The following is a 27824-nucleotide window of genomic DNA, read 5'->3' as shown; positions in this document are numbered from 1 at the left end:
GCCTGCGCATCCGCGCAGTCTGGTCAGGCTCCATGCTGTTCGCTTTTAAAGCCTATTGGAATTGGAGAAACTATTAGCGAACAGCATGGATCCTGACCAGACTGCGCGGATGCGCAGGCTGGTCTGGATCCATGCTGGTCGCATACCCACTATGTTGGTTTTCCCATGGCATGGTTCATATAATAGTTTCTGCGTGACGTTAATCCCAACAAAAACAAGCAACAATTACTACAACAAAGAAGAAAAATTTATATTGACGACATGATCTAAAGATTGTGCTTTTACATGACGTACCATTATAAAAACTTGCGAAGGCTGCAAATGTTTCAAATTCTTTTTTATCTTCCGAATTGAATTTCGGTAGCTTATCTTGAACGGAAATTATTCGAACGTGCAGGAATACCTTAAAGACGCATCACAAAATAACTGCATTCTTTTGTATTTCCATGGTAGTAATTATACATGATTTGCATAAAAAAATGAGAAGAACAAGTATCTACTAACACATTTACTGTGCCGTATTTAAGGCCAAGACAATGTGTTTAATGTCTAAAAATTGTACCTGATGAATATAGCATTAAGAACAGTATTTGACAAATTAAATTGCGTTTAGACCAAACTTTGTTTCTACAGGATAGGATAGTATTTTTATCTATGTTTTTAAAGCTATACTGAAAAGCGATTGACTGAATAAGTTAGAAGATGAAGTTGTGAAAACATATTAATTCAAGAAGGGCCTAAACTGCTCACCTGTCATCATGTAATATAGCTGTAATTTACCAGTATTATTAGAATGATTTTCACGAAGTTCTTGTGGGAGAAAAAAGTAGGTCACTATGTCGTGGTGGGTATTTAAATAAAATGCTTCATTTACAGTTATATTTGTTAATGTTTGCTTTAACATGTCACTATAATAAAAATTAATACATTTCTTATCTTACCGTTTAACCGAACAATCATTAAAATGAGATATTTGCAGCAGTCGCGTGCTTTTATTCTTTCTTGCTGTTGTTTAGAGCACAAAATGAAATAAAAATCAAATGTCATCTCTTTGAACATTAATAACCTAAATATTAACGATTCCACTTTTTTCTGTTTGTGCTATTTTAATCAAAACTTTTCTTGACAATAAACTTTATATCAGTTTCATTTCCCATTATATTAACAACATCTACCTGATAAATGGTAAAGTGCCCTTTTTTCATGGTGTAATTTCATTACATTTTCTACCCTTGACATTTCTATCTTCATAGATCAATTCATTAACAACACATGGAAAGCTTCACCACAACAGCTTTAACTGCAACTCGTGTATGCATTTATACTAAACTAAATAAGCCGGAGTGTACATGCGTAAAATGAAATTAAACGTTGGTTTAAACAATCTTTTTGTCCTAATTGCAATTTTTACAATATAACAAATATCAACACAGAGCAATAAGCTTTTTCAGGTACATAATGTAATTTCAACGGTAACCATGGTAACGAAATAAATAATCCACCGTACATGATCTGCTTGCAGTGTTTTCGTTTATCCGTAAGTTTTTTAACCTTTATCTTGCTAAATTTCTAAAATGGGACTGGTCCATCATTCAATTTAGGCAATACCATTTATAATTCCAAGGGGTGATCACTTTACTGACTGAATAGCGGATGTGCAGGATGATCTTGGTCTGCACTGGTCGCAAAGGCAGAATAACTTGCCGCCAGCAGGCTAAAGGTTAACACATATATATATCAATCTGTAGTTTTCTGTATATATTTTTGTACATATGGATAAAATGACTAATTGAGTGTGCTTGTAACCGTATAACAGTTTATTCAGTTTTGTTACTGGCCTAATATTGTTTAGGAGTGCGTTCTCTTTGATATATATTGAACAGCTGCAATGATGTGTATTTTCTACATCACCACATACACACGATGGATTGTTTACAGTATTTGTTTGAAAAAAAATTTGTTCATTCAGAGAGCTACAGTGTGTCCTAAGTCCTCCATGAAGAACCTGGTATTTATTTTATTCAATAATATTGACAATGGCCTTTCAGTACATCAGAATAAAGCCATTTTTTTGAAGATTCTAAACTAATGGTAGCTGGTTCCAGCCAGTGACAGTTTGTGGCTGAAATGAGTTAGCAAAGAGTCAAGTGTGACAAAGCAGGATTTTAAAATCAAATGCATTTCCAAGATTGTATACGGATTTTTGTGCAACTGTTTCAGGTATCACGAAAGAAAGAAGTGAAGTTTAAAGAATGATTTTTATTTTGATGAAAGAGTGAGTTTGTGTTTTGGTCTCAGAATTTGGGGAGTTAAAAGTCATTCTCTAAATAAAGATTGTCAAAGAAACGAATATGGTCGCTCCAGTGATGATTTTACATGCTTCAAAGTTCATCATCCTAGTTAATTTTATCCCACACGACATCAGAATACTCCAGAAGGGGTCGTAAAAAAGACAGATAGCTTGTTTCAAGAGTCTTGCAGTCAAGAATAAATTGTAAGATTCGTATTCTATGCCTTTTAATTGAAATTGTCTATATGAGCCGCAAACCAACATAGTGGCTTTGCGACCAGCATGGATCCAGACCAGCCTGCGCATCCACGCAGTCTGGTCAGGATCCATTCTGTTCGCTTTCAAAGCCTATTCTAATTAGAGAATCCGTTAGCGAACAGCATAGATCCTGACCAGACTGCGCGGATGCGCAGGCTGGTCTGGATCCATGCTGGTCACAAAGCCATTATATTGGTTTTCTCATGGCACGGCTCATATGTCCGTGCCAGTTTCCATCATTTGAAAATATTACTACACGATGCTTGTAATACGTCACCTCAATTGATGGAACACCACGCTTACATAAAGAAAGACTATGGATTTGTACATGTTACGAGAAATGAGATTTTTTCAGGGATGAAGTCAACACGTCACTCATTTGCCCACTCATCTATGTTCATCGGGTCTTGTTTGTAGATTTGATCAAAAAACCATAAACGCTATACTACTCGGACTAAAGTCGAGAATTTAGTAATTTAAAAAATGGTTATTGCTTTTACGTCTGGGTTTTAATTGATTAGAAAAGTAGACTGCTTTATCCATTAGAAAGCTTCCGGCGAGAAAATGCACTTAATCTAAGTGATAACCATTTAAAGTTGTAAAGAACTAGTTCAGATATATTGATTCAAAGAGGCTAAAGAATTTTGTTCGATTTGCACTGAACTGTTTCAAAACCCGTAAATATATTACGTAACGTCACTGAGGGAAGATGTATAATGGGGGACAAGTTACCATTGAATGAACCCCGAAACATAGAGGATATTTATTTGTTTCGGTGAAATATCAATTTTATTTCACAAGTGAGCATCAAAAACTGATATTTTCACGAGTGGCTATCAGTTTTTGATGCTCACTTGTGAAATAAAATTGATATTTCACTGACACAAACAAATTTCCTTTTTATTTCATGTGTAAAACTCTACTTTTGTTGCGTAATTTATAAAATGTCGAAAATCGCGGGAAAGGTCAGCAGAAAGCATTACACAAATGACGTCATTTTAACGACGTCATCGTCATTATGGTCCCCGATATTCCCGATAAACGCTCGGTATACAATTTGATTTCAACGCGACTGAGGACCGGAACTAGTTCGGCAAAAACAGTGAAAAATAAAAATGATAATCTACTGTTTTAAAACTGTGGATTATCATTTTTATTTCACTGAGAAAACTCTATAATTCACTGGAAAACATAAAATAAACAGGGATATTACTTTAAGAAAATTTTACTAAGTGGAATATTTTATTAAACATATAAATCGTAGTTTAGTATTTTGTATTTGTGTAGGAAATAAATCTTTTGCTTCCATGTGTACTTTTTAACAGTGCTTCATTCTCAAATGGAAAGTACTAAACCAAGATATGTAACTTGCTTTCAGAGTTTGGTCAGTTATTGCATAGGCCTACATTCGAAGTAAAAACAAAAGCATCAACTACATTTTCTATTGCAAAAATCAGACGTTCTTACGTCACAATGCACATTTCTATGGCTAACGCCTATACCATAGAGTTTATATAAGCAATCGTAGCCAACCGAACGTTATGATCTCTGTTTTAAGACGTAGAAGTAAGTGTGTTTATAGGAAATTGTAATAATTATATATTAATGGTTTCAAATGCAGAAGCACTGAAAATATCGTAGGCTAGTGTAATTAAAGACTGTCTTTCAAACGCCCACAGCCAGTTTAAGTAATCCAGCTGTTTCTGTTATTTTTACTAGATTCCAGACTATACAGTCCTAACGGAATCAATAGTATTGAGAAAGGCAGACAATGAAAACAAAAAACATGGAAGTCGTTAACATTCACAACATTTAAATGTTTGATCATATGATAAGGACAGGACAATACGTACTTTGTGGAAGAAATATACTACTGAATAACTAGTCGTTTGTATCGTAAACAAAGCAAAGCATAGATTTTGTAAGATATTTGCAATACAACGTCAATAAGAAAAGTCTCTTATATCTCATCAATCAAGAAAAATAGACGATATCGTCCAACATAAATCTTACGTAAAGGGTATAATGATATATCTTACCGCTGGTCTTTTCCAGACGACCGGCTTTAAAAGACATTTCTTCTGGAATATGGATTCTGTACTCGGCGGAAAAAGTTCGTCGACAAACAGACCATCAGTTTGTTTTCTCCCATTTATGCCTGATTTCTGAAGAAAAGACAATAATATACTTAACAGCATTTAACTCCAACTAAATTGGTTACTCTACGCTTAACAATACGTTTTTGTACCATTTCCCCCAATTTACGTACAAGGTCAAAATTTGTCATATTATACAATTGAAACTCGTTATCTCGAACTCGCCTATCCAAGAATTCTGGAAGATTTTCAAGTCCCGTTCTTTTAACGAGTGAACAAAATATCGTTATAAGTCTAATAACGGCTATCTAAAAAAGAAAACAAAGAGGAAAAAAAAGGAAAAAAAAAAAAAAAAAGAAACAAACACACATGCTCAATCCCTTGGATACCGAGATACCTGGAATATATGATTACGTTCTAGTACCAATCTGCATCGTTTTGTACCAGTGCGATGCAGAGCTACCTCGTGACAGTGCACTGTATTAATGGGTGTTCTGTGCTTCGTTTCGAACAATATCTAAATGTCATACTATGAACAAGATTTTAAATATGTCAGTAATAATATTTTAGGAGCCTCGGCATCTGACTCATTTCAAGTAGATTTCAATTTTGTTTATATTGAAACGGAATGTTGCATTTATTTGTTAGTCTTGCATGTTATATACATTTACACGAGCATGTTTTGTTTTACATCCCCTGACATCTGTTGACATTAAATGCGCGAGGGATTCGTCCAGTGGGGATAGCAAATGTTCTAGTAATCTGGAACATGGTTGGCATTTAGACTGATGTTTTTTGCACAGTTAACCAGTCTTAATTCCACAGTGGTGTTTCTGTAACTGACTGTAACAGAGCAGTTTTCCCCTTGTTCCTTTATTATTGTTTTTTTTTTTTTTAAATTTTTGTTTGTGTTTGTTGTCATCTGTTTTATCTTGCTTTTTGTGTTTATTTTCAAAATGTACACATTTATACCGGTACAAGTATTAATATAAGACTTTGAGTGACAGTTTTTATTGAATCTCTGTCCCTGTATTTATGCAAGCCGCCACTTGTGAAGCATCAGATCTCCTTAGCAGCTGCCAGGATCACTTATAGATTTATAGGAAGCACGTAGCACTAAAACACAGCCTCAGAGCCACGCATTCGCAAAGCAGGCCCACAACAAAAAGTAGCCGCAACGGAAAAATATTACAGACGGGTTGCTTCAAAAATCCAACAAGTACATATAAATTAATGTCAAATATAGATTGAGGGAGATGAAGTGGTAAGGGGTAGAAAGGGGTAGGGGGGAGGCCAAGGGGGAAAGTAGAACAAGAATGAATATACAAAGGGAATGTCACGTTCCTTAGTCACAGTTACACTACAGTGTAAACCAAAATAGCGCAGACACACATATATCAAAGATAAGCACACAACTACACTCAACTAACTAACATAGAAAAACAGACAAGTAAGATATAAGAACACTGCAGGGCACCGCGGCTTTAGACACACAAGCACACAAACGCACAAAAGCAAGCAGGATAAAACAATCGTGCACCGCTCCAAGACCCCGGCTGCCAAAATAAAGGAGGGGGGCGGGGGCACGAAAACCAACTTATAGTAAAGGCGGAGGGGACGCAAAAAAAGGGGGAGTGCAAATGCAAGGGGAACAGAGGGGGCGACAGTGGGAGCAAGGAGGAGAAAAAACTCTTACAACAAACAAGACAACATACGCAACAGAAAATACAAGACAGACAGAAAACCAGTTGAAAATAGGGGCACCGTCTTGGAACGGTCAGAAACCTATATAAAGGAAACTGGGGGTTTAAACGCGTTTAGGGCATGCCAGCCCCACACTTACCCTATTTTTAACAAGTTGGACAAGACGGTACTAATAAGATGCTAACAATAAAGAAAATAGAAAAAGTGGTAACACAGGTCGCTTAACACGACAAAAACGAAAATGTTGCAGGCTCGGTTTGATTGAGCCTGATCATGGACGGTAGTGGAATGCATGCTACCGTGCATGCCCTCTAGCCTCGGGTTGAGCAGAACTCAACATTTACACATGCTTCAAGTACAAAAATAATTTAGAGACATCCGCAGATACCCCCACCCCCCGCTTAGCTCAGTAGGGAGAGCGTTGGTCTACGGATCGCAGGTTTGATCTTCGGGCGGGGCGTATGTTCTCTGTGACGATTTGATAAGACATTGTGTCTAAAATCATTCGTCCTTCACCTCTGATAATTCATGTGGGGAAGTTGGCAGTTACTTGCGGAGAACAGGTTTGTACTGGTACAGAATCCAGGAACACTGGTTAGCTTAACTGCCCGCCGTTACATGACTGAAATATTGTTGAAAAACGGCGTTAAACCCAAAACAAACAAACAAACAAACATCCGCAAATGTGTTCATATGGCGATGCACATGGAACCTTTAATGATACAATTGCATGTTATTCCATGAAAAGCGGCGTATGTTCCCCAGTTAAAATAATGGGTTTGCCCTAAACGAGAAAACAAGGAGCTGAACTAAACAAATTGGAATTTAGAAAGGGGATCTGAGGTTATGGAGCCTGCATATCACTGGAACTGCCAAAAGACAAAAATAAAAAGCAGGCACCATATCCAAGGGGTAATTATACAATACTCAAAGCTATGAAAGCGGGAGTATTGGAACCACCCAGGCCGAAATCTTCAAGCCGAGAGACTAAGCAGTACCAATAACACGACATAAAAGTCGTGTCGTGCTGAACGATCTGAGAAGATCGAAATATAACAGCCGCAACACCAAAATACAAGACTGACCGTTAATAAATGCCAGCATCAAACAAGACTATAGACGCAACGAAGAAAAAACAATAGAGAAAAGTGGAAACTTCACAGGTTGCAGGCTCGGTTTGATTGAGCCTGTTCATGGACGGTAGTGTAAATGCATCCACGCCCTCTAGCCCCGGGTTGAGCAGAACTCAACATTTACACATGCTAACATTACAAAAAGCAATTTAGAGACATCAGCATATGTATTCAAACGGCGGTGAACATGAAACCTTCAATGATACATTGAGGCGTGTAATTCCATGAAGAGCGGCGTTTGGTCCAGATCAAGTAAAGGGTTTGCCCCAAACGAGAAAACAATGGGCAGAACTAAACAAACTGGAATATAGGAAGGGGATCTGAGGTTATGGAGCCTGCATATCACTGGAACTGCAAAAGACAAAAATAAAAAGCAGGCAAAAGTAAAATATTGAAAAACATTACTCAAAGCTATATATTGGAACCACCCAGGCCGAAATCTTCAAGCCGAGAGACTAAGCAGTACCAATAACACGACATAAAAGTCGTGTCGTGCTGAACGATCTGAGAAGATCGAAATATAACAGCCGCAACACCAAAATACAAGACTGACCGTTAATAAATGCCAGCATCAAACAAGACTATAGACGCAACGAAGAAAAAACAATAGAGAAAAGTGGAAACTTCACAGGTTGCAGGCTCGGTTTGATTGAGCCTGTTCATGGACGGTAGTGTAAATGCATCCACGCCCTCTAGCCCCGGGTTGAGCAGAACTCAACATTTACACATGCTAACATTACAAAAAGCAATTTAGAGACATCAGCATATGTATTCAAACGGCGGTGAACATGAAACCTTCAATGATACATTGAGGCGTGTAATTCCATGAAGAGCGGCGTTTGGTCCAGATCAAGTAAAGGGTTTGCCCCAAACGAGAAAACAATGGGCAGAACTAAACAAACTGGAATATAGGAAGGGGATCTGAGGTTATGGAGCCTGCGTATCACAGGAACTGTCAAAAGACAAAATTAAAAAGCAGGCAAAATTAAAAAATTGAAAAAAGGGGCACCGCCTTGGAACGGTCAGTAACCTATATAAAGGAAACTGGGGGTTTAAACGCGTTTAGGGCATGCCTTACTCGCACTTACCCTATTTTCAACAAGTTGGACAACACAATGTAAATAAAATCCCCGCTGAGAAAGGCTCTAACATAAGCGAAAAATACCAAATTTTTAAGTAAAACATAAAATTAAGGTAATGTAAGGTATAATTACGCCAATGTACTTAACAACTCTTCTAAAGTCAGAGCGCCAAGAGCCTAGCTTTTAAGGGCATGATTAAGAAAGCTGCAAGACACAATTCAACTCCCTCCGTCCGTTGTATGTAGGATTTAGGAGAAAAACGTCATGGAGTCTTACACTTTATAAGTCATCAAATTATTTGTCCCTCCAGGAGTACAGCTTACTGAAGGAGATGATACGAGAGGAATCCCGAACGCTTACAGGAGTCCGTTGGTGTCCCACGAAGACAATTTAGAAAAGAAGACGTCGAAAGTGTGGCTTCTGATGACTTTTCACACCAAAACAAATTATTGTAGTTTTGGAAAAGGTGCGATTATTAATTTTTTAAAAATGTAAAACTTCGACTTACTTTAAACATGGGACAAGCTGTTTAATTACTAAGGTGAAATTTCAGATAAGATCATTTACTTTCTAGTCTTACTTGTTTCACACCGTTTGTAATTAGTGTTCATATATGAATGAAAATATGTGGTTCTGGGACGATCTGTGTATGAAAAGAATTGGAACCACTGTCTTACCCTTGCATGATCGTAGGAGGTGACTAATAGGGTCTTTACACTTGGTTTTGCTGTAACTCTGTGATTCCAGCAGGTAAACAAATTTTGATTCCATACCTCATGTTTTTGTTTCAATGTAAATGAGATGTGGAATCAAAATTTGTAGTCCTGTTTGGCGCCATATAACCTATACTGTGTTGGTGCGCCGTAACCCCCCCCCCCCCCCCCCCCCCCCCCCCCAAAAAAAAAAAAAAAGAATGAAAATATTAGTGGATATACTACATTTTATTAAATTAATTTGCAGACCAGTCAGTTTTCAAGTCACGGTGACATTTGAAGGTCCAGGCATAAAATCGGAATTGAAAATAAACGGAAACGCTCCATATACTGTTGTATAACAGATTCCGAAGTATTAGGATACAAATTTTGGAAAGAAAGTAAAGTTTTTGACCAATAAAAAAGCTTCTGATTTTTTTAGCACTCAAGCAAAATCTTGCTAATGAGCGAAATAATTTGCGAAACGAACATTCAGGGTAATGAGCCGAACAGAGATTTATTTTATGACGTAGGTCTAATTTAAACCCAACTGATTTAGACAAGGCTGCCCATTATCATCTGTGTTTTTCATAATAATTGAGCCGTGCCATGAGAAAACCAACATAGTGGCTTTGCGACCAGCATGGATCCAGACCAGCCTGCGCATCCGCGCAGTCTGGTCAGGCTCCATGCTGTTCGCTAACAGTTTCTCCAATTCCAATAGGCTTTAAAAGCGAACAGCATGGAGCCTGACCAGACTGCGCGGATGCGCAGGCTGGTCTGGATCCATGCTGGTCGCACACCCACTATGTTGGTTTTCTCATGGCGCGGCTCATATGTACTTCATTCTTAGTAGATTATATCAACCCTGATAGTTCTGTTAAAGGTGCGACGATCAATGGTAAGGAATATAAGCAAACACTTTTTGCGAATGATGATACCTTCTTAAACACCGGTCAAAGAAACTCATTCGAAAACCTTCTGGATGCCATTACTAATTTTGTATATGTACGGGTTTAAATATGTATGTGTGTGTCATAAAAGAGAAGATAAAAACTCATTAAAAGTGTGTATTACATGCAAAAACAATGTTTGTAACTCACCTTGCGGTTGTAAATACATGTACTCTGAAAATGTTAAGGAATTGATCTGACTGCTAATAATGTGACCTGCTATAATTACTGGACTGTTAATAAAGAAGTATAAGCGTCTTTAAATGGACCACAGTTATTTAAAAATCTGCAGATACTGCGTTAAACTGAAATATCTGTTGGTATTTTAATCGTTGTCAATCTTGTATGATGATAAGTGTGTACATTCTTTTATTGCTAAATCAAAACATTACTTGTTGCTATGGCAATATGTAGTTTATCCGTTTGATAACTTTAACAGATTTTCTTTTCATAAAACGTGGCAAATATATCATAACTGCGAACGGATCGAGCAACTTTTTAAAGACATAAGATAATAAAAATTCAGATATGGAATAACGATAGAAAGAACGGTTCAAAAAGTGATTACAAAATCAAAGGCCAGTAAACAGTATACAAATGTACCCATTAAGAAGCAGATGACACTGTTCCTACAAAGTTCCCCCTTTAGGACTTTTTTTTTTACTAACTGTTGACTTTTTAGTGCTTTTTTTTTCATATTTTAGGCTTCCGTTAAAAAATATTACTAAGCCGGGTAACCGAGTATGCCACCCTTCGTGTCTGCCCTCACAGCTACGGGTTCCAGGCGCACAGGTCGAAGTAATTTATCCGGGAAAGGAGTTCAGCTGGCTTGTAGAGAGGTAGTCGATTCGAGACAGGCAGGATAAATAGCATTGGGGAACTCCCGTGGTGCTCCTCTATTTTCAAAATTACCGTATGAATAACCATGTGTATGGTATTTCAATTCAATAAACACGCAAACATACTACAGTGGTAACTATTTTCATCGTTATTATTATCATAATTATTATCATTACAACAGTTTTTTTCATCTTAAAATGGCTTACTAAGAAATGAATCTAGTACCAAAGGTTATTCATTTTAAGAACTTAAATTGTAAAGAGTTTATAATAGTTGTATAACTTCGAAAAGAGTTTTAATTGGAAATATTTGATATAACAGAAACTCAAAAGTTTTGTTTAAATAAGTGATACATTCCAGTTTTTCTGAGTACTCAGTAACATTTTTCTTATTAACTATTATTTCTTCAGTGTATAAAGTCCACTTACACTAGCTCCGCCTCCTCCAATCGCTGACAAATTAATATTTGTCCAACTCCTTGGTGTCAACCTTGAAATAACTTTGTCAGGTGTTGGCCAATGTCGCCTCTTATTCACCGATCTTGGAATAGCCCATGCATGTATAACCTTTGTGGACTCATCTACAGATGCCGAACAACCCATATCAGTTGTATCTGGTACAAATCAATCCTCCAAATATTTTCATAGTTGTTTGTTTGAACCGAACAACTATCTCAAATAAAAGTCGTATAACCATATTGCTAGATTTTAATTTTCATATGCCACTGTTTTTAATTCCAAACGCACTCATTTTAAATGTCATTACTGCGCTAAAATGTCACATACGTAATAGCTAACGTTATGTACTTCGCTACATGTGTATGAAATAGTATATAAACACACAAACAAAAATTATCTAAAAACAAACAACTGAAAGCCGATCGGAAAAATCCAACATCCTTTCACCTGAAGCCATAATTACCGTAATTGCTAAATGAGTACACGTAAAATACTCCGTGTCTTAATGAAATTTATCAATACGATACGATCACGTGGACAGATATTTTATCAATATACGGAAGCCTAAGATCGATGTGCGTTGCTTTCTGTGAATGCTATCGGATTCAAATATTGACTCTGTTAGAAATGCTGTAGTTAATTTACGTGAACATAAAAGCTCAATCATTAAATACCTGCTAGCACGTTTTCTACGTGATAGCAGGTATTTCGTACATAAATATTGCAAATTACAATCTTACGTCCATTTGTGTGTGTGTGCGTGCGTACGTGCGTGCATACGTGCATGCGTGAATGTCAACATCTGTTATACTTAGATCACGAAACAAATAATAATCATCTGTTATACCTAGATCACGGAACATATAATTTACTTTGTAGCACTCACTGTTGGACATTTTTCGTGAGTATATTTAAAGAAGGTGTCGTTTTTCTATTTTTGTTAGTTTGACGGTGGACTGAAATATTTTGTGACAGATTCCTAAGACTAACATCTGTTGGAACTCGGTTTAAACTTAGCATGTGATCATCTATTGTAGTAGAGTGCCAATTTCGAAAGATCTAGACAGGTTGGACAAAAGTACCAAATTTTGTAAAACGATAGCTTGGGACAATATAAGACTTTTGGCTGTAAGGGCCAAGGTCACAGCTCTTTGGAATTCTATTTTTAGAACATTCAAAATGGCCGCCATTTAAACAAATAGCTATTTTAGTAAAAGTTAGTTTTTATCTTATTCTTGATACATATTTGTGTGTAAACTGTGTGTAAACTGATTCATACTTACTCTAAGGGTCAAGTGATGCATTTTTATAAAGTTAGGTCATGCCACATAACGGCCTGTCCGTACGTTCGTCCGTACGTACGTTAATTTTTTTTTTTTTTAAACCGTAAGATTTTACAAACATACACCATGAGCCCTATAATGTGCTGCTTGATCACGATTGATCTAGAGGTGATAAATATGTGTAAAGACTAATTTTTTTGTAGAAGATATGTTCCATTTTGTTTCGTTCGTCTGTCTGTTTGTCTGTCTGTCACAAAATCGTGTCCGCTCTGTATTTTAGTCATACCGAGACCACGGTAGCTTGGGACAATATAAGACTTTTGGCAGTAAGGGCAAAGGTCACAACATTAGCTTGGGGCACTATAAGACTTTTGGCTGTAAGGGCCAAGGTCACAGCTCTTTGGAATTCTATTTTTAGAACATTCGAAATTAAAACAAATAGCTATTTTAGTAAAAGTTAAATTTTATCTTATTCTTGATACATATTTATGTGTAAACTAATTCATATTTACTGTTAGGGTCAAGTGATATATTTGCATAAAGTTAGGTCATGCTATATAACGGTAAGTCTGTATATTCGTCCGTACGTACGTTAAAAATGTCATCTTTTTTAAAACCATACGCCTTTACGTGTATGCATCATAAGCCCTGTGACGCGCTGTTTGATCTCGATTGATCTAGAAGTGATAAATATGTGTAACGACTAAATTTTTGTAGAAGATATGTTCCATTTTGTTTTGTTCGTCCGTCTGTCTTTCTGTCTGTCTGTCTGTCTGTCTATCGCAAAATCGTGTCCACTCTGTATTTGTAGTCATAATGAGACCTCATGTGGAACGCAACATCACATTTATATTACTGTTGAACATTGTAGACCAAATGATATAAAGGCAGCATTTCATGTCCGCTAGGGCCTCAGATGACATGCAGATGCCAGTTTCATTCATCCTTCTATTGAAATAAAGCTATATTGGGAGACATAGTTCATTTTCATTTATGGTTCTTTTGCATCATATACATGTATCTAATAATAAGGTTTGCTCTTTTGTTTTTGGTAGTTTTAGCATCGCATTCACACAACTCTAGGTCATACGGCGACTAAATAAGCTTTGTTATAAGCTTTGTAATTTCCATAATAGAACACATATTACATATATTTACATAAAATCTCTATATTCAAATAGTTTTATTTTGATATAGCTAAGTATCAATATTTGATCATATCTATATGCATGTATCTTGAAAAGCTTTATTGTAATGGAAAGTTAAAACGTTTCTTTAATGATTATGTCTTTATTTACTGGATTATTGTTGTAATTTATCATTTAGAGGTGTTTACATGATTTATATGCACCCCTTACTTCTTCTTTTGCATGAACAAATAGTTACCTCAAACAAATTTAACCTTACTTGCAACTGAAAGCTTTGACCACACAGGACATTTTTCCTGTTCAAATCATCAAACCGACGTCTTCTGGTTTGATACTTTTCATGTTTATCCCGGTCACGCCAGAGCCTTCTGGTACTAGAACATTTTTGTTGGGATAAGTCACTCGTTAAGAAACTATAGGTAAGGGAAGCGGTTGTCTAGAGTTTAATGTGTCGGCTGCTCAACCCAGAGTTTGATACCGACATGGATCATAACCAAGCCTTCTCAAATGACACCAGTACTCGATTTTCCAGGAAAAGGATTCGAGTGTGGTTCAGATAAGCTTCTAGCTTTCATCACAATTGAGCTTAAAGATAAATTAGTATAAACTAAAAAGCTATAGATATTCATATAGAAAAGAGATGGACTAGATGTATGCACATGAATTTTGTGAATATAATGATTTATTTTTTATTTTAAAAAGCCTCTTCTTTTATTTAGACATTCTCTTCTGAATGGTGATTAAAAGCCAAAAGAAGATAAAGATAGATATAGAATGCTGACATTTATCACTAAAAGCTCCCAAATAATTATGCCATTTCACTACAAATTATATCATCAGAAGTATATGCACCTTTATGACATATTCCTTATGAATAAATGGAAATACTATGCAACAAAATTGTAAAGCATAATGAAACAATCAAAGCCTTGATTGCAGCATACATATCTTGCCTTTTAAATACTTAGAAATGTCCCACTTAGATTAATAACCTCAATTCCTTCTTAAACGACGACAACATGTCTTAATAGATTGAAAGCAGCATACACTATCTGCATCAGCAATAAAAGAAATGGGAGAAATTATTTTCCCTTTATCTTCAATGTTAATTTAGTATGTTTTCATCACACTGGCTTAAAATGGCATTGTTCGGGCAATTAGCTAATTTACTTCAGATATAGGTCTACTTAAATTAATGATTGATCTATACATAATTCATTTATAAGCATAGCATTCTTTCTCAACAGGTACAATACATAAGCTGTTATACAATAATCATCATTACATTGATTAATAAAGCAATTTGCAGTTAATAATTCTATGAAATGACCTTACACCGAACTCTCTAACCTTTAAATAACCCCTAGAATGCATTAAAAACGTTGCCATAAGATAACCCATTTGTTATAGATAATATAGGTACATGTAGCAAATGGTGCTCTCTATACAAGACATTAACAAATAGGTATATGTATCAAACATGATTTTGAATAGAGATTAAGAAAATGTTTCCCTAAACCATCTTTAACACTTGTTCAACATGCCTAAAGTACTTTTCAGTAGGATATTTTGTCACGCACTGTGTTAAAATTCCATAATGTTAAAATCCGATACAACAACTCTCAAAAACAAAGAGAATATGCATAATTACGTGATTGGAAATGCACTTCTTTCAGTACTGCACATGTATTTATCCTTTTACATAAAAGGGAGGTAATAAAAAAGAATGGACTCAGTATTACTTTATACTTTGTGAATCATACTATAAATACCTTTGAAAAATATGTCATTAATAAAGTATCACAAATAAAATTTAACAAGTTATTAAAATATTTTATGTTCATAACAGCACATGCGGCAGTCACATAATAAACGAAACCATAATAGCCATTTAAGCAGTTAAAACAAATCGTTTCAAAACATTTTCCTTTTTTTTTTGGCATTTTTAACAGGGTATTTCAGGAACAGTCACTTCAATATTACAAAAAGCAATAGGCATTTAACAATTTATAGTAAAAGATAATTTCAAAACTCTTAAAAAAACCTTCAGATTTAGCCAAAACAGCTGTTCTGAGATATATGAATTTTGCGACGGACGGACGGACAGACGGACGGAACAAATAATAACATGCTTCACCAAAAAGTTGGTCAAACACTTTTTTTCAGCTGCACCAATACATAATTAAAGTCAAGCTGCACATTACGGGGCTCATCTTATAGTTATAACCACAAGTATACTGTTTATAAACGGCATTTTTAACGTACAGACAGACGGATTTACAGACAGACAGACGTGAAAATTGACATCACTTCCTGCAAATGTATCACTTCAACTCTAAGAGTAGGTATGAATCAGTTTACACATAAATATGTATCAAGAATAAGATAAAAACTAACTTTTACTAAAATAGCTATCTGTTTCAATGGCGGCCATTTTGAATGTTCTAAAAATAGAATTCCAAAGAGCTGTGACCTTGGCCCTTACAGCCAAAAGTCTTATATTGGTCCAAACTACCTCCGTGCAAAGTTTGGTACTTTTGTCCGGTCTGTCTAGATTTTTCAAATTTTATGAAGAATTGGAACTAAGCTATTGCGCTTACATATAAATAAAGGAACGAATTTAGAACAGGACATTATGCCATTCGCAATAAGCTACAGCCCTTTTATGAATACACAATATTTGCTGTATGAGCTGCGGACACTGCCTTTATGACATTACATGTCTGTAACTATTCTTTACACATTAACCATTGTTGAAAGATTTATTGCCATCCGAACTCACTATGAGTCTAATGAATATTTTTCTTTCCACCTCAAATCCGGTTTGTTGAACCAATGCCCACCGAAATGAAATAAAGACATCTGGTTTGCTTCCGGTAAGCAAACAACATACATGTTCTTCATCAACCATATAATTGGATGAAATACTCTACCTTTCAAATTTCGTCTAGTCATGTCGCATGTTCTTAAGCTTTGAACTAGTTTTCCCTACGTACTTTTTGAACCAAGTTTTAACCTTTGAATAGTACTTTAATAGTTTTAACTACGTCTAGGGTGAAACTGAGATAGTTTAATGTAGATATTTGACAATGAAATGCATATGTAGACACTTAATTTTAACTTGAAATGAAAACAATACCACACCAAGACATTGGATTAATTGTGTTAAATGTGTTCTTGTATGTTTGAAATGAAATAAATTCGTTAATCGCCATAATTATTTAGGCCTATGCAATGACCAAGTGTGTTAACGATTCTGCAAACATATTTTTGTTTTCTAATTTTTCTCGGTTTTTCGCATATCATTTGATATTGGCTGCCACTTTTGTCGAGTGGGTGGTGGCGGGTAATTATTGCAAATCGGCTTAAAAGCATTCTAGGAATGACTGTTTTTCAATACTTCATATGATGTAGTGTTTTTTTTTCATCACGGCAACCTTGCTCAAGTAGGTAATACTATTACTGCTGCCGTAGTATTTATCTTGGTATTGATCGACAGACTGTCAGTGACCTAACATTTTTACATATTACTTTTGTGACGTTTGATATTGAAACCATTGATTTATTTCTTATCAGTGCGCAGGAATGTTATTTACATGAAAGACATAGCCTGACTTTTCACGTTGATGTTGAACAAAACCCAAGAATTAAAACTTCTACTATAATATGTCAACGGTGCCCATACCCCTTTCATCAAAAACGTAAAATATTGAGTAAAATGTATGTCTCACCCGCTTCGAATAAAGTAAAAATGATGTAATTTCATTAATACTGTACAAGACATTCGCAAACAGTAGAGAAAGAATTATGTAAAAGGGGAATAAACAAGTAAAAAATAACAAAATATTACTTACATTGCAATTTCCCTTTGAACATGTTTTCCTCTATACAATGAACATAAAACTCTTCATGTTGTACATACGAACCTAACAGTATTTAAAAAATAAAAATAAAACAGATATTTAATGGTTTAGCGACTTCTTTGATGAGTCCATTCTGTGAAGCTGCATAAAAGAATTTCGCAATGTCGGTGGGCATGAGGGATAAACACATTCTATTGCCACGGTTTGTCACAGAATCTCAGTCAAACGTTCTTTGCTTCCAGGGGATCTATTTTCAGGTTTAACTTAAATAGTACTCTCTGTCATAAAGGTTATTTTACTTTTAAATACCTCGTTCAAAATTCGTGACTAAAGGTACAGTATTTAACCCTTAGCCTGCTGGCGGCAAGTGATTCAGCCTTTGCGACCAGTGCAGACCAAGATCAGCCTGCACATCCGTGCAGTCTGATCATGGTCTGCACTGTTCGCTGTTCAGTCAGTAAATTTTCAGCGAACACCCCTTTTAACAGTTAATGGTTCTGTCCAAATTGAAACATGGACAAGTTCATTATAGAAATTTAGCAGGGTAAGGGTTAAAGACCAAGGGCCAGTTGATGATAGAAGTTTTTACAAGCTTCGGCGTAAATATCTACACCTATGGCATTATGTACATGTGAGAGATTTTAGCATGCTGGATATCAAATTGGCATTGACGTTCTCTATTTCCGAAAATTCGGGTAACTTTTCTTGTTCGGGTTACCTGCCTAAAAGCTCAGAGAGCCATTGTATAGGAAACCCTCTTCGGTACGAGATAATAAACGGCTAGCTATGAACATATAAATTAATTTTGATAGTAATTTGTTCAGAACTAGAGTTTTATTAGTGTCCAAATTCGTCATCATTTAAAGTTTGAAACTTAGATTTATAAATAGTAAGCATTCAGTTGGTCATAACTTAGATAATTGCACATTTATACTTTTTAACTCTGCTGCGACGTCTTTAGTGTTTAACTTGGGAATAAACTTCAGTTTTGCGTGCATTGTTTGCTGTTCTAACAGTTTTAAGATTTTTTTTAATAATTATATAAACAAAGAAGAATTTTACCGTGTATTGTTTTGTCGATTAGAACACGTTTCGCAAAATGACCTACATTTGGCTATTCCGGTTTACTCTCTCGTATTTAAAACCGCATTTTATTCCAGATTAGTTTCCCTTCCTGGTGTAATTCGAATGTGTTAGAATGGAAATAGATTTTAGTTTTGCGTGCTTTTTTGGCAAATAAAACACGTGTTTTTCGTTCAGACGTGTCTTCGGCCTTCGTGATTAGATTACTACGCATCTGAACTAAAACCCGTCTTTTATTTGCCAACAAAGCAAGCAAAACTAAAATCTATATCCATTCTAACACGTTCGAATTACACCAGGAAGGGATACTAATCTGGATTCCTTTTTCAGGCGGAATAGTCAAAAGTAGGTCATTTTGCGAAACGTGTTCTAATCGACAAGACAATACACGGTAAAATCCTTGTTTGTTGATATAAAAGACAATCTTTAAGGTGTTAGAATGTACATTAATGCTTAGTTCCATTACTATCTGTCCTAATATAAAAACAAGAGGATCATGATGACCCTGAATCGCTCACCTGAGTAATATGAGCCACATGTTTCAAATGACAAACTGACGCTAAAATATTAGAAAGTAGGTCAGTAGGTCTCATTCACGGTCACTGAAAGTCAGTTATAGGATTGGTGTGCAAAACTGTACATGTCATCCAATGGAGTCATCAGGTAATTATAATTAAACAGTCTAGGAAATATGATCTGATGATATTTAAGTATTTATTCCTATATAACTCATATAACAAATGAACCCCAGGGCGGGGCTTCTTTTCACCCCAGGGGCATTATTTGAACAATCTTCTTAAAAATCCACTAGGCAATGCTACATACCAAATATCAAAGGCCTAGGCCTTGAACTTTCAGAAAAGAAGATTTTTTTCCCTATATAAGTCTATGTTAAATTTGGGACGCCCAGGGCAGGGCCTCTTTTCACCCCAGGGGCATAATTTGAACAATTTTGGTAGAGGACCACAAGGCAATAAAACATTACCAAATATCAAAAGCCTAGGCCTTGCAGTTTCAGGCAAGAAGATTTTAAAAGTTTTTTCCTATATAAGTCTATGTTAAAACTGAGACCCCCCGGGGCAGGGCCTCTTTTTATCCCAGGGGCATAATTTAAACAATCATGGTAGAGGACCACAAGGCAATGCTTCATACCAAATATAAAAGGCATGGGTCTTGCGGTTTCAGACAAGAAGATTTTCAAAGTTTTTTCCTGTACAAGTCTATGTAAAACTTGGGATCCCCATGGCGGGGCCTCTTTTCATCCCAGGGGCACAATTTGAATAATCTTCATAGAGGACCATTAGATAATGTCACATGCCAAATTTTAAGGCTCCATGCCATGCGGTTTTGGACAAGAAGATTTTAAAAGTTTTTCCTTTTGGTTGCCATGGCAACTCAATTCTTTGAACAATTTTGAAAGGGGGCCACCCAAGGATCATTCTTGTGAAGTTTGGTGTAATTCTGCCATGTGGTTTTCAAGAAGAAGATTTTTTTAGAAAATGTAGACGGACGGACGACTGACGAAGGACGACGGACATTGAGCGATCACAAAAGCTCACCGTGAGCCTTTGGCTCAGGTGAGCTAATAACCGAGGGAGAAGAACAGACTTTCAGTGTGAATACTAACTTCAAGATAAGGTAATACAAAAATATGCTAAGATGAATGCATTTTTATTTTGAATGGAAGTAATGACAATGGCTCAAATGATTTTCACAATTAAGTTATCGACAAAATTACTTTGTAGATTATAAAAAAAACAAGCGAAGAAAATCCTAGGAGCAATAATTTCTGGTAAGACAAAAAAGTTTTCTGGCAAATACTGAAACGCCAAATGGCAGAATTCTGATACAAGACTCATGCCATATTGCTACCAAATACTACATAATTTATGCTTTATTCAGAAATGGAGCTGTGGACCAGTAGTGTGCCTTTGACCTTCGTTCAGAAATACATGCCTTTTATAATTGCACGCAAAAACTGTAATGCAATAGTGGTTTGTTATAATAACATATGTTTAAACGCACAATGTTTAATTTTACAATTTGGTTGTAAATATTCCCTGTGTTAGGTGTTTCAAACATATTTGATTGTTTATATTGGGATACACATCCTGATGTATGACCATTTGATATTTAACACAACCTGTATCTTCCGTCGCTTATCTATGTTAACGTGAATTGATTTCATTGTGCTAAAGGTAAAACGTAGTTTTATAGAAAAGATTAAGGATATCAAATGGCTATCTTTCACTAAAATATTTCATATTTAGATATTTACTTAAAATGTAAAAAATCCTCAACAAATATATTTAACTTTACTAAATATATAAATCAGTTGCATATGTAGAGCTACATTCAAAATTAAATGTCATTCAGAATTAGTTGATTGTTTAAAAGACTTCCAGTTTTTTTAATGGTAGTACAGTGTACACTTTTTACTGTCTTCAGCCACACATGTTTACAGCGTGTACTATTCCTAACCTAATGCATATTACTGTTCATACATATAAACGTGATGAATTTATGTTTCAAATATGAAATCTGGGTCTAGTATACCTCTATTACATTAATAACAAGAGCTGTCTCCATAGGATGACATATGCCCCCGATGGCACTTTGAATGAGTAGTTATGGCCGATGTTAGAGTTTAGGACCTTTGACCTACGGAGCTGGGTCTTTCGCGCGACACGTCGTCTTATTGTGTCACACATTCATGCGTAGTTATTTTAAAATCCATGCATGAATGACAAAGATATGGACCGGACACGCCCTTCAATGCACTATCATGAAAAATGACCTTTAACGTCTAAGTGTGATCTTGACCTTTGAGCTACGGACCTGGGTCTTGCGCGTGACACGTCGTCTTACTGTGGTATACATTCATGCCAAGTTATTTGAAAATCCATTCATCGATGACAAAGATATGGAGCGGACACGACCATCAATGCACTATCCTTTAATGTCTAAGTGTGACCTTGACCTTTGAGCTACGGACCTGGGTCTTGCGCGCGACACGTCGTCTTACTGTGGTACACATTCATGCCAAGTTATTTGAAAAAAGTGCACTTTTTTATCTCATTGTGAAACCTCATCATTCTCAAATTTAGAAAGCTTAACAATATAATTCTAAAACTTTCGACACACCTTTAAATGGCTTTTGACACAAAGGATGTATCACAAAAATCCATGCGCACTTTCTATGTTGATCTCTAGATATAAAAGTGTATCATATCTTTTTTCGGCGAACGCCCTCTAAGAACGAATTCGTGACCTGGACTGACCCATGCTACGTGAATGAAGTTGAAAATCAGACTACTTGATAACGCATTATAGATAATTTATCAAAATGAAAGGTTTTTGCAACACTGCCTAATTGGACGAGGGTGTTTTCTCTTTTCACTCTGCTGATTGTGCAACGTTGAGTGAAATGACAGACGAAGCGACGAAGCGTTTGTTATTAATGACGATGTTTATAGCTTTAAAGCTACGTTTCGCTCAGTATATTTAGAAAAATGTTGATAAATCTAAAAAAAAAAGATAAATAAGTTTAATAAATATAACAAAAACCTATTCAAATACCAACATGTATGAAATTATAGAAAAAGCTAAATACGGTCTTCGTATAACATTAATAAGGGTGTGATTACCCGATCGATTAAGGTTTTCTAGGTAGAGAATTGTCTTCCACACCATTGTTGTAATTATTATAGATGACAGAATAAAATAAATGATATGAAAATCTCATAAACGTTTTGTCAATTCGACGACCATCTTTTTTTTAAAGATATTTCTTGTTCCCATTAAGATAGTATCATTATGTTGAAAATTCGTGGTGCATTTATCCTTGGATTTTCTGTTACCGGACTTGCCTAGCGTTCATTGACTAGTACTTATTATTTTCATGATACTTATATTTCATACAATATGCAATGACATCCTACAAAATTTCTCTAATAGCGTTATAATCATAAAGTCACGGCCTTAACCCATATATAATCAGCATTTGTTATTTATTTTGAATTGTCAGAAGTGACAAGATAACAAATTATTTAAATCTTGGTCACATTACATGGTTTTAAGAGTCAAAGTGAGTCTGCCACTTTTTAATATTCCTATCCCGCTAATAAAATAAACCTACGTAGTTTTGGAAAGGTCTTTGAAATTTCTGAACAGTAAAAGGAAATCTTTCTTACGACTGCGTAATATCACTAAAGAGAATAAAATGTCCTACAAGTTATCAGTTATAACCAAGGCTTTCTACTGAGGATGAAACCCTAAAATCCACAGAAAATGAACCACATTCTATACAGTATTCTCTGCCTGTGGGAACCACCTGTAATTAAATATTGTATGTCCTTATATCTGCAGTAACCGGGGACTATACCTACTTCAACGTATGAAAGGTCAGCCTAATAAAATTTGGAAAAAACAAATCATGTTTCAAAAACCGGGTCACGGTTCCCCCAACAGGGTCTATTGTAAAAACACGGTTAAACGTTTTTGGTATTGTGGGTAACGCTAATCTCTCTTTGTAACTACCTGCTCTATGGTCAGATTTGTTTTATCAGTTGACCATTTTAAGAAAGTATTTCTTATATACTTTCTAATAATAAGAAGCTGTCTAAGGTACATGAAAATATCTCCTGTACCGTGTTATAGTGCACTTGAAAAAAGCCCCTCGTTTTTGTTGTTGCTGTTCTACACCAAACAACCCACATCAAAATTTACTTTTGTTTTAACATACCTTTGTTAGCCAAAGTGCATGTAATTGGTTTTCCCATTGGAATGTTTAATCGAAATAACGAAGTCTAAATAATGTGTGTGCATCAAAGTGAAATAGCTATCTATCGCTCTTTTTCACACACATAGACAAATATTTTGATAGTATACCGACATAGTTTAAATGATCATGTAGCGAGGCGGGAGACGATAGCCTCTAACTTTTAACTATACGACATCACCCTAGTTTCCTGATCAAACCGAGTTGGTAAACAGAAGGAAATGAAAAAAGCAGAAAAAGATTACTATAAAATATAGTTTAATCTCAGGTCTTTTGTACATCCTTTAAATGAACGCATTCCTCGGCTTCTTTGATATCAATGCCGTTCAAAATGCGAAAGGACTTTGGATTTTTTTTTTAAACATGTAAAGATCATTTAGATGTTATTATAATTGACAGAGGTTTCAAAAAGAATACGCAGTGTCTTTATTTTTAGTTTGTAAATAAATAGTAAGTTCTATAAAACATGGAATATACGCCTATATGAAGTGCAAAAATAATACAGAAGTGAAGAAGAGAATGTAAAAACAATGTTTTAAAGAAGCATTTTTTGTAACTCGGCGCTTGTCTGCGCATTTGCGTATTTGTTTCTACATCCTGTCACAGTAAGGAAAAAAAAGGTGTGTTTCCAGTCTCACGACTGACCTGAACCATTTCTCCCCGACCTGATTGGTTTTGAAAAAAAATCAAAATTTGTTTCTATGGTGGCACACACCGACAAGCGCTACAGCAGTCGTAGAGAAAGGTACAGTACGGTAACGGTTATTATACACGGATCATGTACGTTACGATACTGCAACGGTAATTATACAGGGATTTAAATGGCAGTGTCCCTGCACGGTCATGTTTTTGCTGTAGATATTCGTTGTGAATCTTGATGTAAAATATTTTTGTCTTTATACGCAAGAAGATTTGTATATCAGTGCATCCAAAAGCCTGACGCATGTGAAAACCGATCCCGCAGACTTCTAAAAAGTTGAAAAAATCTACCGGTCATACGGACCGACAAAGCCAAAAAAAAAATGTCCAAACGAAAACTTTCCGGTCAGAAAGTCGACCCTTTTTTTTGGTTTCCTAAGAAGAGGTACTTCTAATAAATGTAAACACTAAAATATGTGAGAAGAATGTGTCAGTAGTGAGGCATTTATCAGATACAATTGGAATTGTATCCTGAATGATTGACATGGTATGACTGGATTCGTATTCCATCTTTAAATAAAGTATTTCTTTCACAAAGCTTCGTACATACGGTCCGGCAGTTGCCCAGAAATCGTCTGATCTAGGGCAAAAATTCCGGTCAGGACCAATGACTTTCCAGAAGTCTGTCCCGGCACATAAAGTTTTGCATTGTTTTCTAATACAATATGTATCAATATAATTAAAATTTGTTGTGTCATCAAATTATTTTTGGGTGAACATTATTTTCACATGACTTGTATGATGTCACCCACATGTTGGACTCCCTGGTCTCATGTAGTAGTGGCAGAGCAGCGGACTCTAAGATCCGGGGGACACTGGATCAAATTCTACCAGAGAAGAGAGTTTGCTTTGCCTTTGATTCATGGATATTTGTGTAAGAACTGGTTAGACATCAGCACTTTCCAAGAACAGAATAAAATACAGCAGCTTTACTGTAATTTTGGATTCTCTGCTTTAACTGGGTTGTTGTCTGCAGGGGACCGAATGGCTTGCCAGTTCTGCTTTTTGATTGTTGCAATCTATATTTAAAAACTTGAAAAAAAATCAAAACACTAAGTCACTAAAACAGTCACCAAAACACTAAGACGCGCATAATACAAGACACCATAATTTATTTGCTCTGTAATAATATTATACAAGAGTATGTAACTGTATAAAAAGAATTATGTACATTTTGCTTCATTTTATTAGTGGCTATGCCTATATTTCTTCTTCTAGATGGGTAAAAACTTTAAACGGTTTAGAACTTAAAAAAACCCGAGATCCCCTAGAAAAATCCTCTTGATATCAGGATATTATATTTGTAAAGAAATTCAACAAAGGTCCCAGGAGACCCGAAAATATATAACACCGTTTAACATGTTCCAAGTATCAAATTGTCTTTAATTTCAGATAATTCTATAGGATTTTGCACACAACAAGTTTACTTTTTCTGTAAGGAATTCTCCCTCGGTGTCTACACCATATTGCGTTAGTTATAAATTGAGAATTTTATTCAATGTTCTGTACTTCGATACAAAAAAAAAAATCCTACCTACCTAATTTTTTAAGGAGACTGGAAACACACATATGTTTTTTCTCGAAATCTTGAAAATTTAGTCCTGGTGTTATTGTAAAAAATACTGAACGGCTGGTTGGTCAATTGTCAAACCTTTTGGCCCTTAATCTTTCTCGCCGCGGGCAATGGATATGACTATTGACCGACAAGTCATTTAATAAGAATAGGTTGTCAGTCAGTCAACTGTCAAAACCGTTTGCCCGAGGTCCGACTTCGGGCAAATAGTTTTGCTGTTGACTGAAGGCCGAAAGACTATTTATTAAGTGTATACTTTTTCTTTCATATTGTCTTTTAAACATTTAAAAAGTAGGTATAATATAGATACCCATTCTGCATAGGTGACAGTTTTTTTTGTGGTGGGTTATATTTGTCTGTGATCACACAGAAGTGTATAAACGTCTATGACTGTTATCTTTCGAAACAAATCCGTGTCCCATTTCCGTAAATGTTTAAACAGTTTGTGCCATTTGTTAGTTAACTTATAAGCAAACTTTTCCATTAAAAGTTACTTAATTTCTGGCGTAAGTTTCAATCTACGCAACATAATCATTTCACAGCTATCATACACATTTATTGAGGACTTTAATTAGCTTGAGAAAATGTACAAGTGATAAAAAATAATATCACGCGTGTATCTGATAACATGACCTCACGCGTATATCTGATAACATGCACGTAAAATACTTTTAAGTTCCACAACTAGAAAGAATAATTAAAAAAAGTTTTGAGAATTGTCGGAGGAGAGTAGAGGGAATATATTGCATATACCTAGCACTTCATATTGCGAAATTTTCAGCCTGCCAATTCCGTTGTATTTTTTATGATAAAACGAGTAAAATTTAAGTTCCGGGCCACTAAATTTTAAAGACAAAATGGTCCGTATTGCATACCTAGCGCGACCTGTCCCTTTTATTATTAAAATACTGGCCTAAAACAAGTGTACATTTTTAAGCATGTGACCAGACGAACACAATGGTGGGAAGAAATGTGTCTAATAACCGTTAACGTTTTTGCACAAAATTGAACTTAATCTAGATAGATGGATGAGCGTGTTCGTTCCATTTGACTTCTGTCATCTCAGGTAATTTAGACCCGATTCAAGCAATCATTTATTTTACACAATAATTAATCGTCCGTAGGGATCTAAAGCTTTATAAACATAGATAAACACTTGAAAATAAATGCCTTTAAAATACATGTACCTATATTATTTAGAAAGTATTGTGTACGAAAAACGAGTCAGCGACGAAATCATAGTGCAACCTTTAATTGTCAAAGTATGAATATTCACGAGGTTTGTCAACGGTTGAACATTGAAGATAATATTCATATATATTAAAAAAAAAATATATTCAACAGCTAGAGTTTTCAATTTTCTTTCCGTTCAAAAGCGTAATTGTTAGTGACCGACTGTTTGGTGTCTCTACTTCCGGTGCTTAAATGAAACCTTTGTGAATATTTCATTGTTCGAAGTGAATATGGTACGAACACCTTAAATCATATCTCCCAGATAAGCTTCGGATCTTATTTTTTTTCACTAGGAAAGAGGTTTCTGTGGTATACGTTCATTCATTTATATAATGAACAGAAGTAAATTCTGCAGTTCTGTATGAAACCAAACTTAATATATTTGAATGGTAGAAAATAAAGATCCAATGATGCCCGCCCCCCCCCCCCCCCCCCCCCACACACACATTCACCCCCTTGATATCTTTAGCAATATCTTACATAGTTCTAATAATACATCTATCTTTTTTTTCAAACATTTATAACAATATGTTGTTGATAACGTAATAAAATTCAACAAATCATAAAGTGCAAAGATATTATTTTATTTACTTTAGGACATGTATCCTTTTTAAATAGAATCTATAAAATTCACATATTAAAGAAACACAGATGAA

The 27824-nt window shown here is 35.4% G+C and overlaps 1 protein-coding gene across 1 annotated transcript in view; it reads right to left on the bottom strand.

Annotated features, from left to right (window-relative positions):
* LOC123566327 (calpain-2 catalytic subunit-like) overlaps window positions 1–12053 on the bottom strand; it is a 36505-nt gene extending 24452 nt beyond the window's left edge. Inside the window, exons 1-2 of the mRNA XM_045360303.2 lie at window positions 11477–12053; window positions 4588–4713 (exon numbers count right to left, since the gene is read on the bottom strand). Of these exons, the coding sequence (XP_045216238.1) occupies window positions 4588–4713; window positions 11477–11650 (300 nt within the window). The 5' untranslated portion in view covers window positions 11651–12053. The remainder of the gene's footprint in view (window positions 1–4587; window positions 4714–11476) is intronic.
* Between the last annotated feature and the right edge of the window lie 15771 nt (window positions 12054–27824).

This window comes from Mercenaria mercenaria, chromosome 8 (genome assembly GCF_021730395.1).
Source record: "Mercenaria mercenaria strain notata chromosome 8, MADL_Memer_1, whole genome shotgun sequence".
In the NCBI taxonomy this organism is placed as follows: Eukaryota; Metazoa; Mollusca; class Bivalvia; order Venerida; family Veneridae; genus Mercenaria; species Mercenaria mercenaria.
The sequence above is the reverse complement of the archived record's forward strand: the minus strand, read 5'-3'. Positions and strand labels throughout refer to the sequence as shown.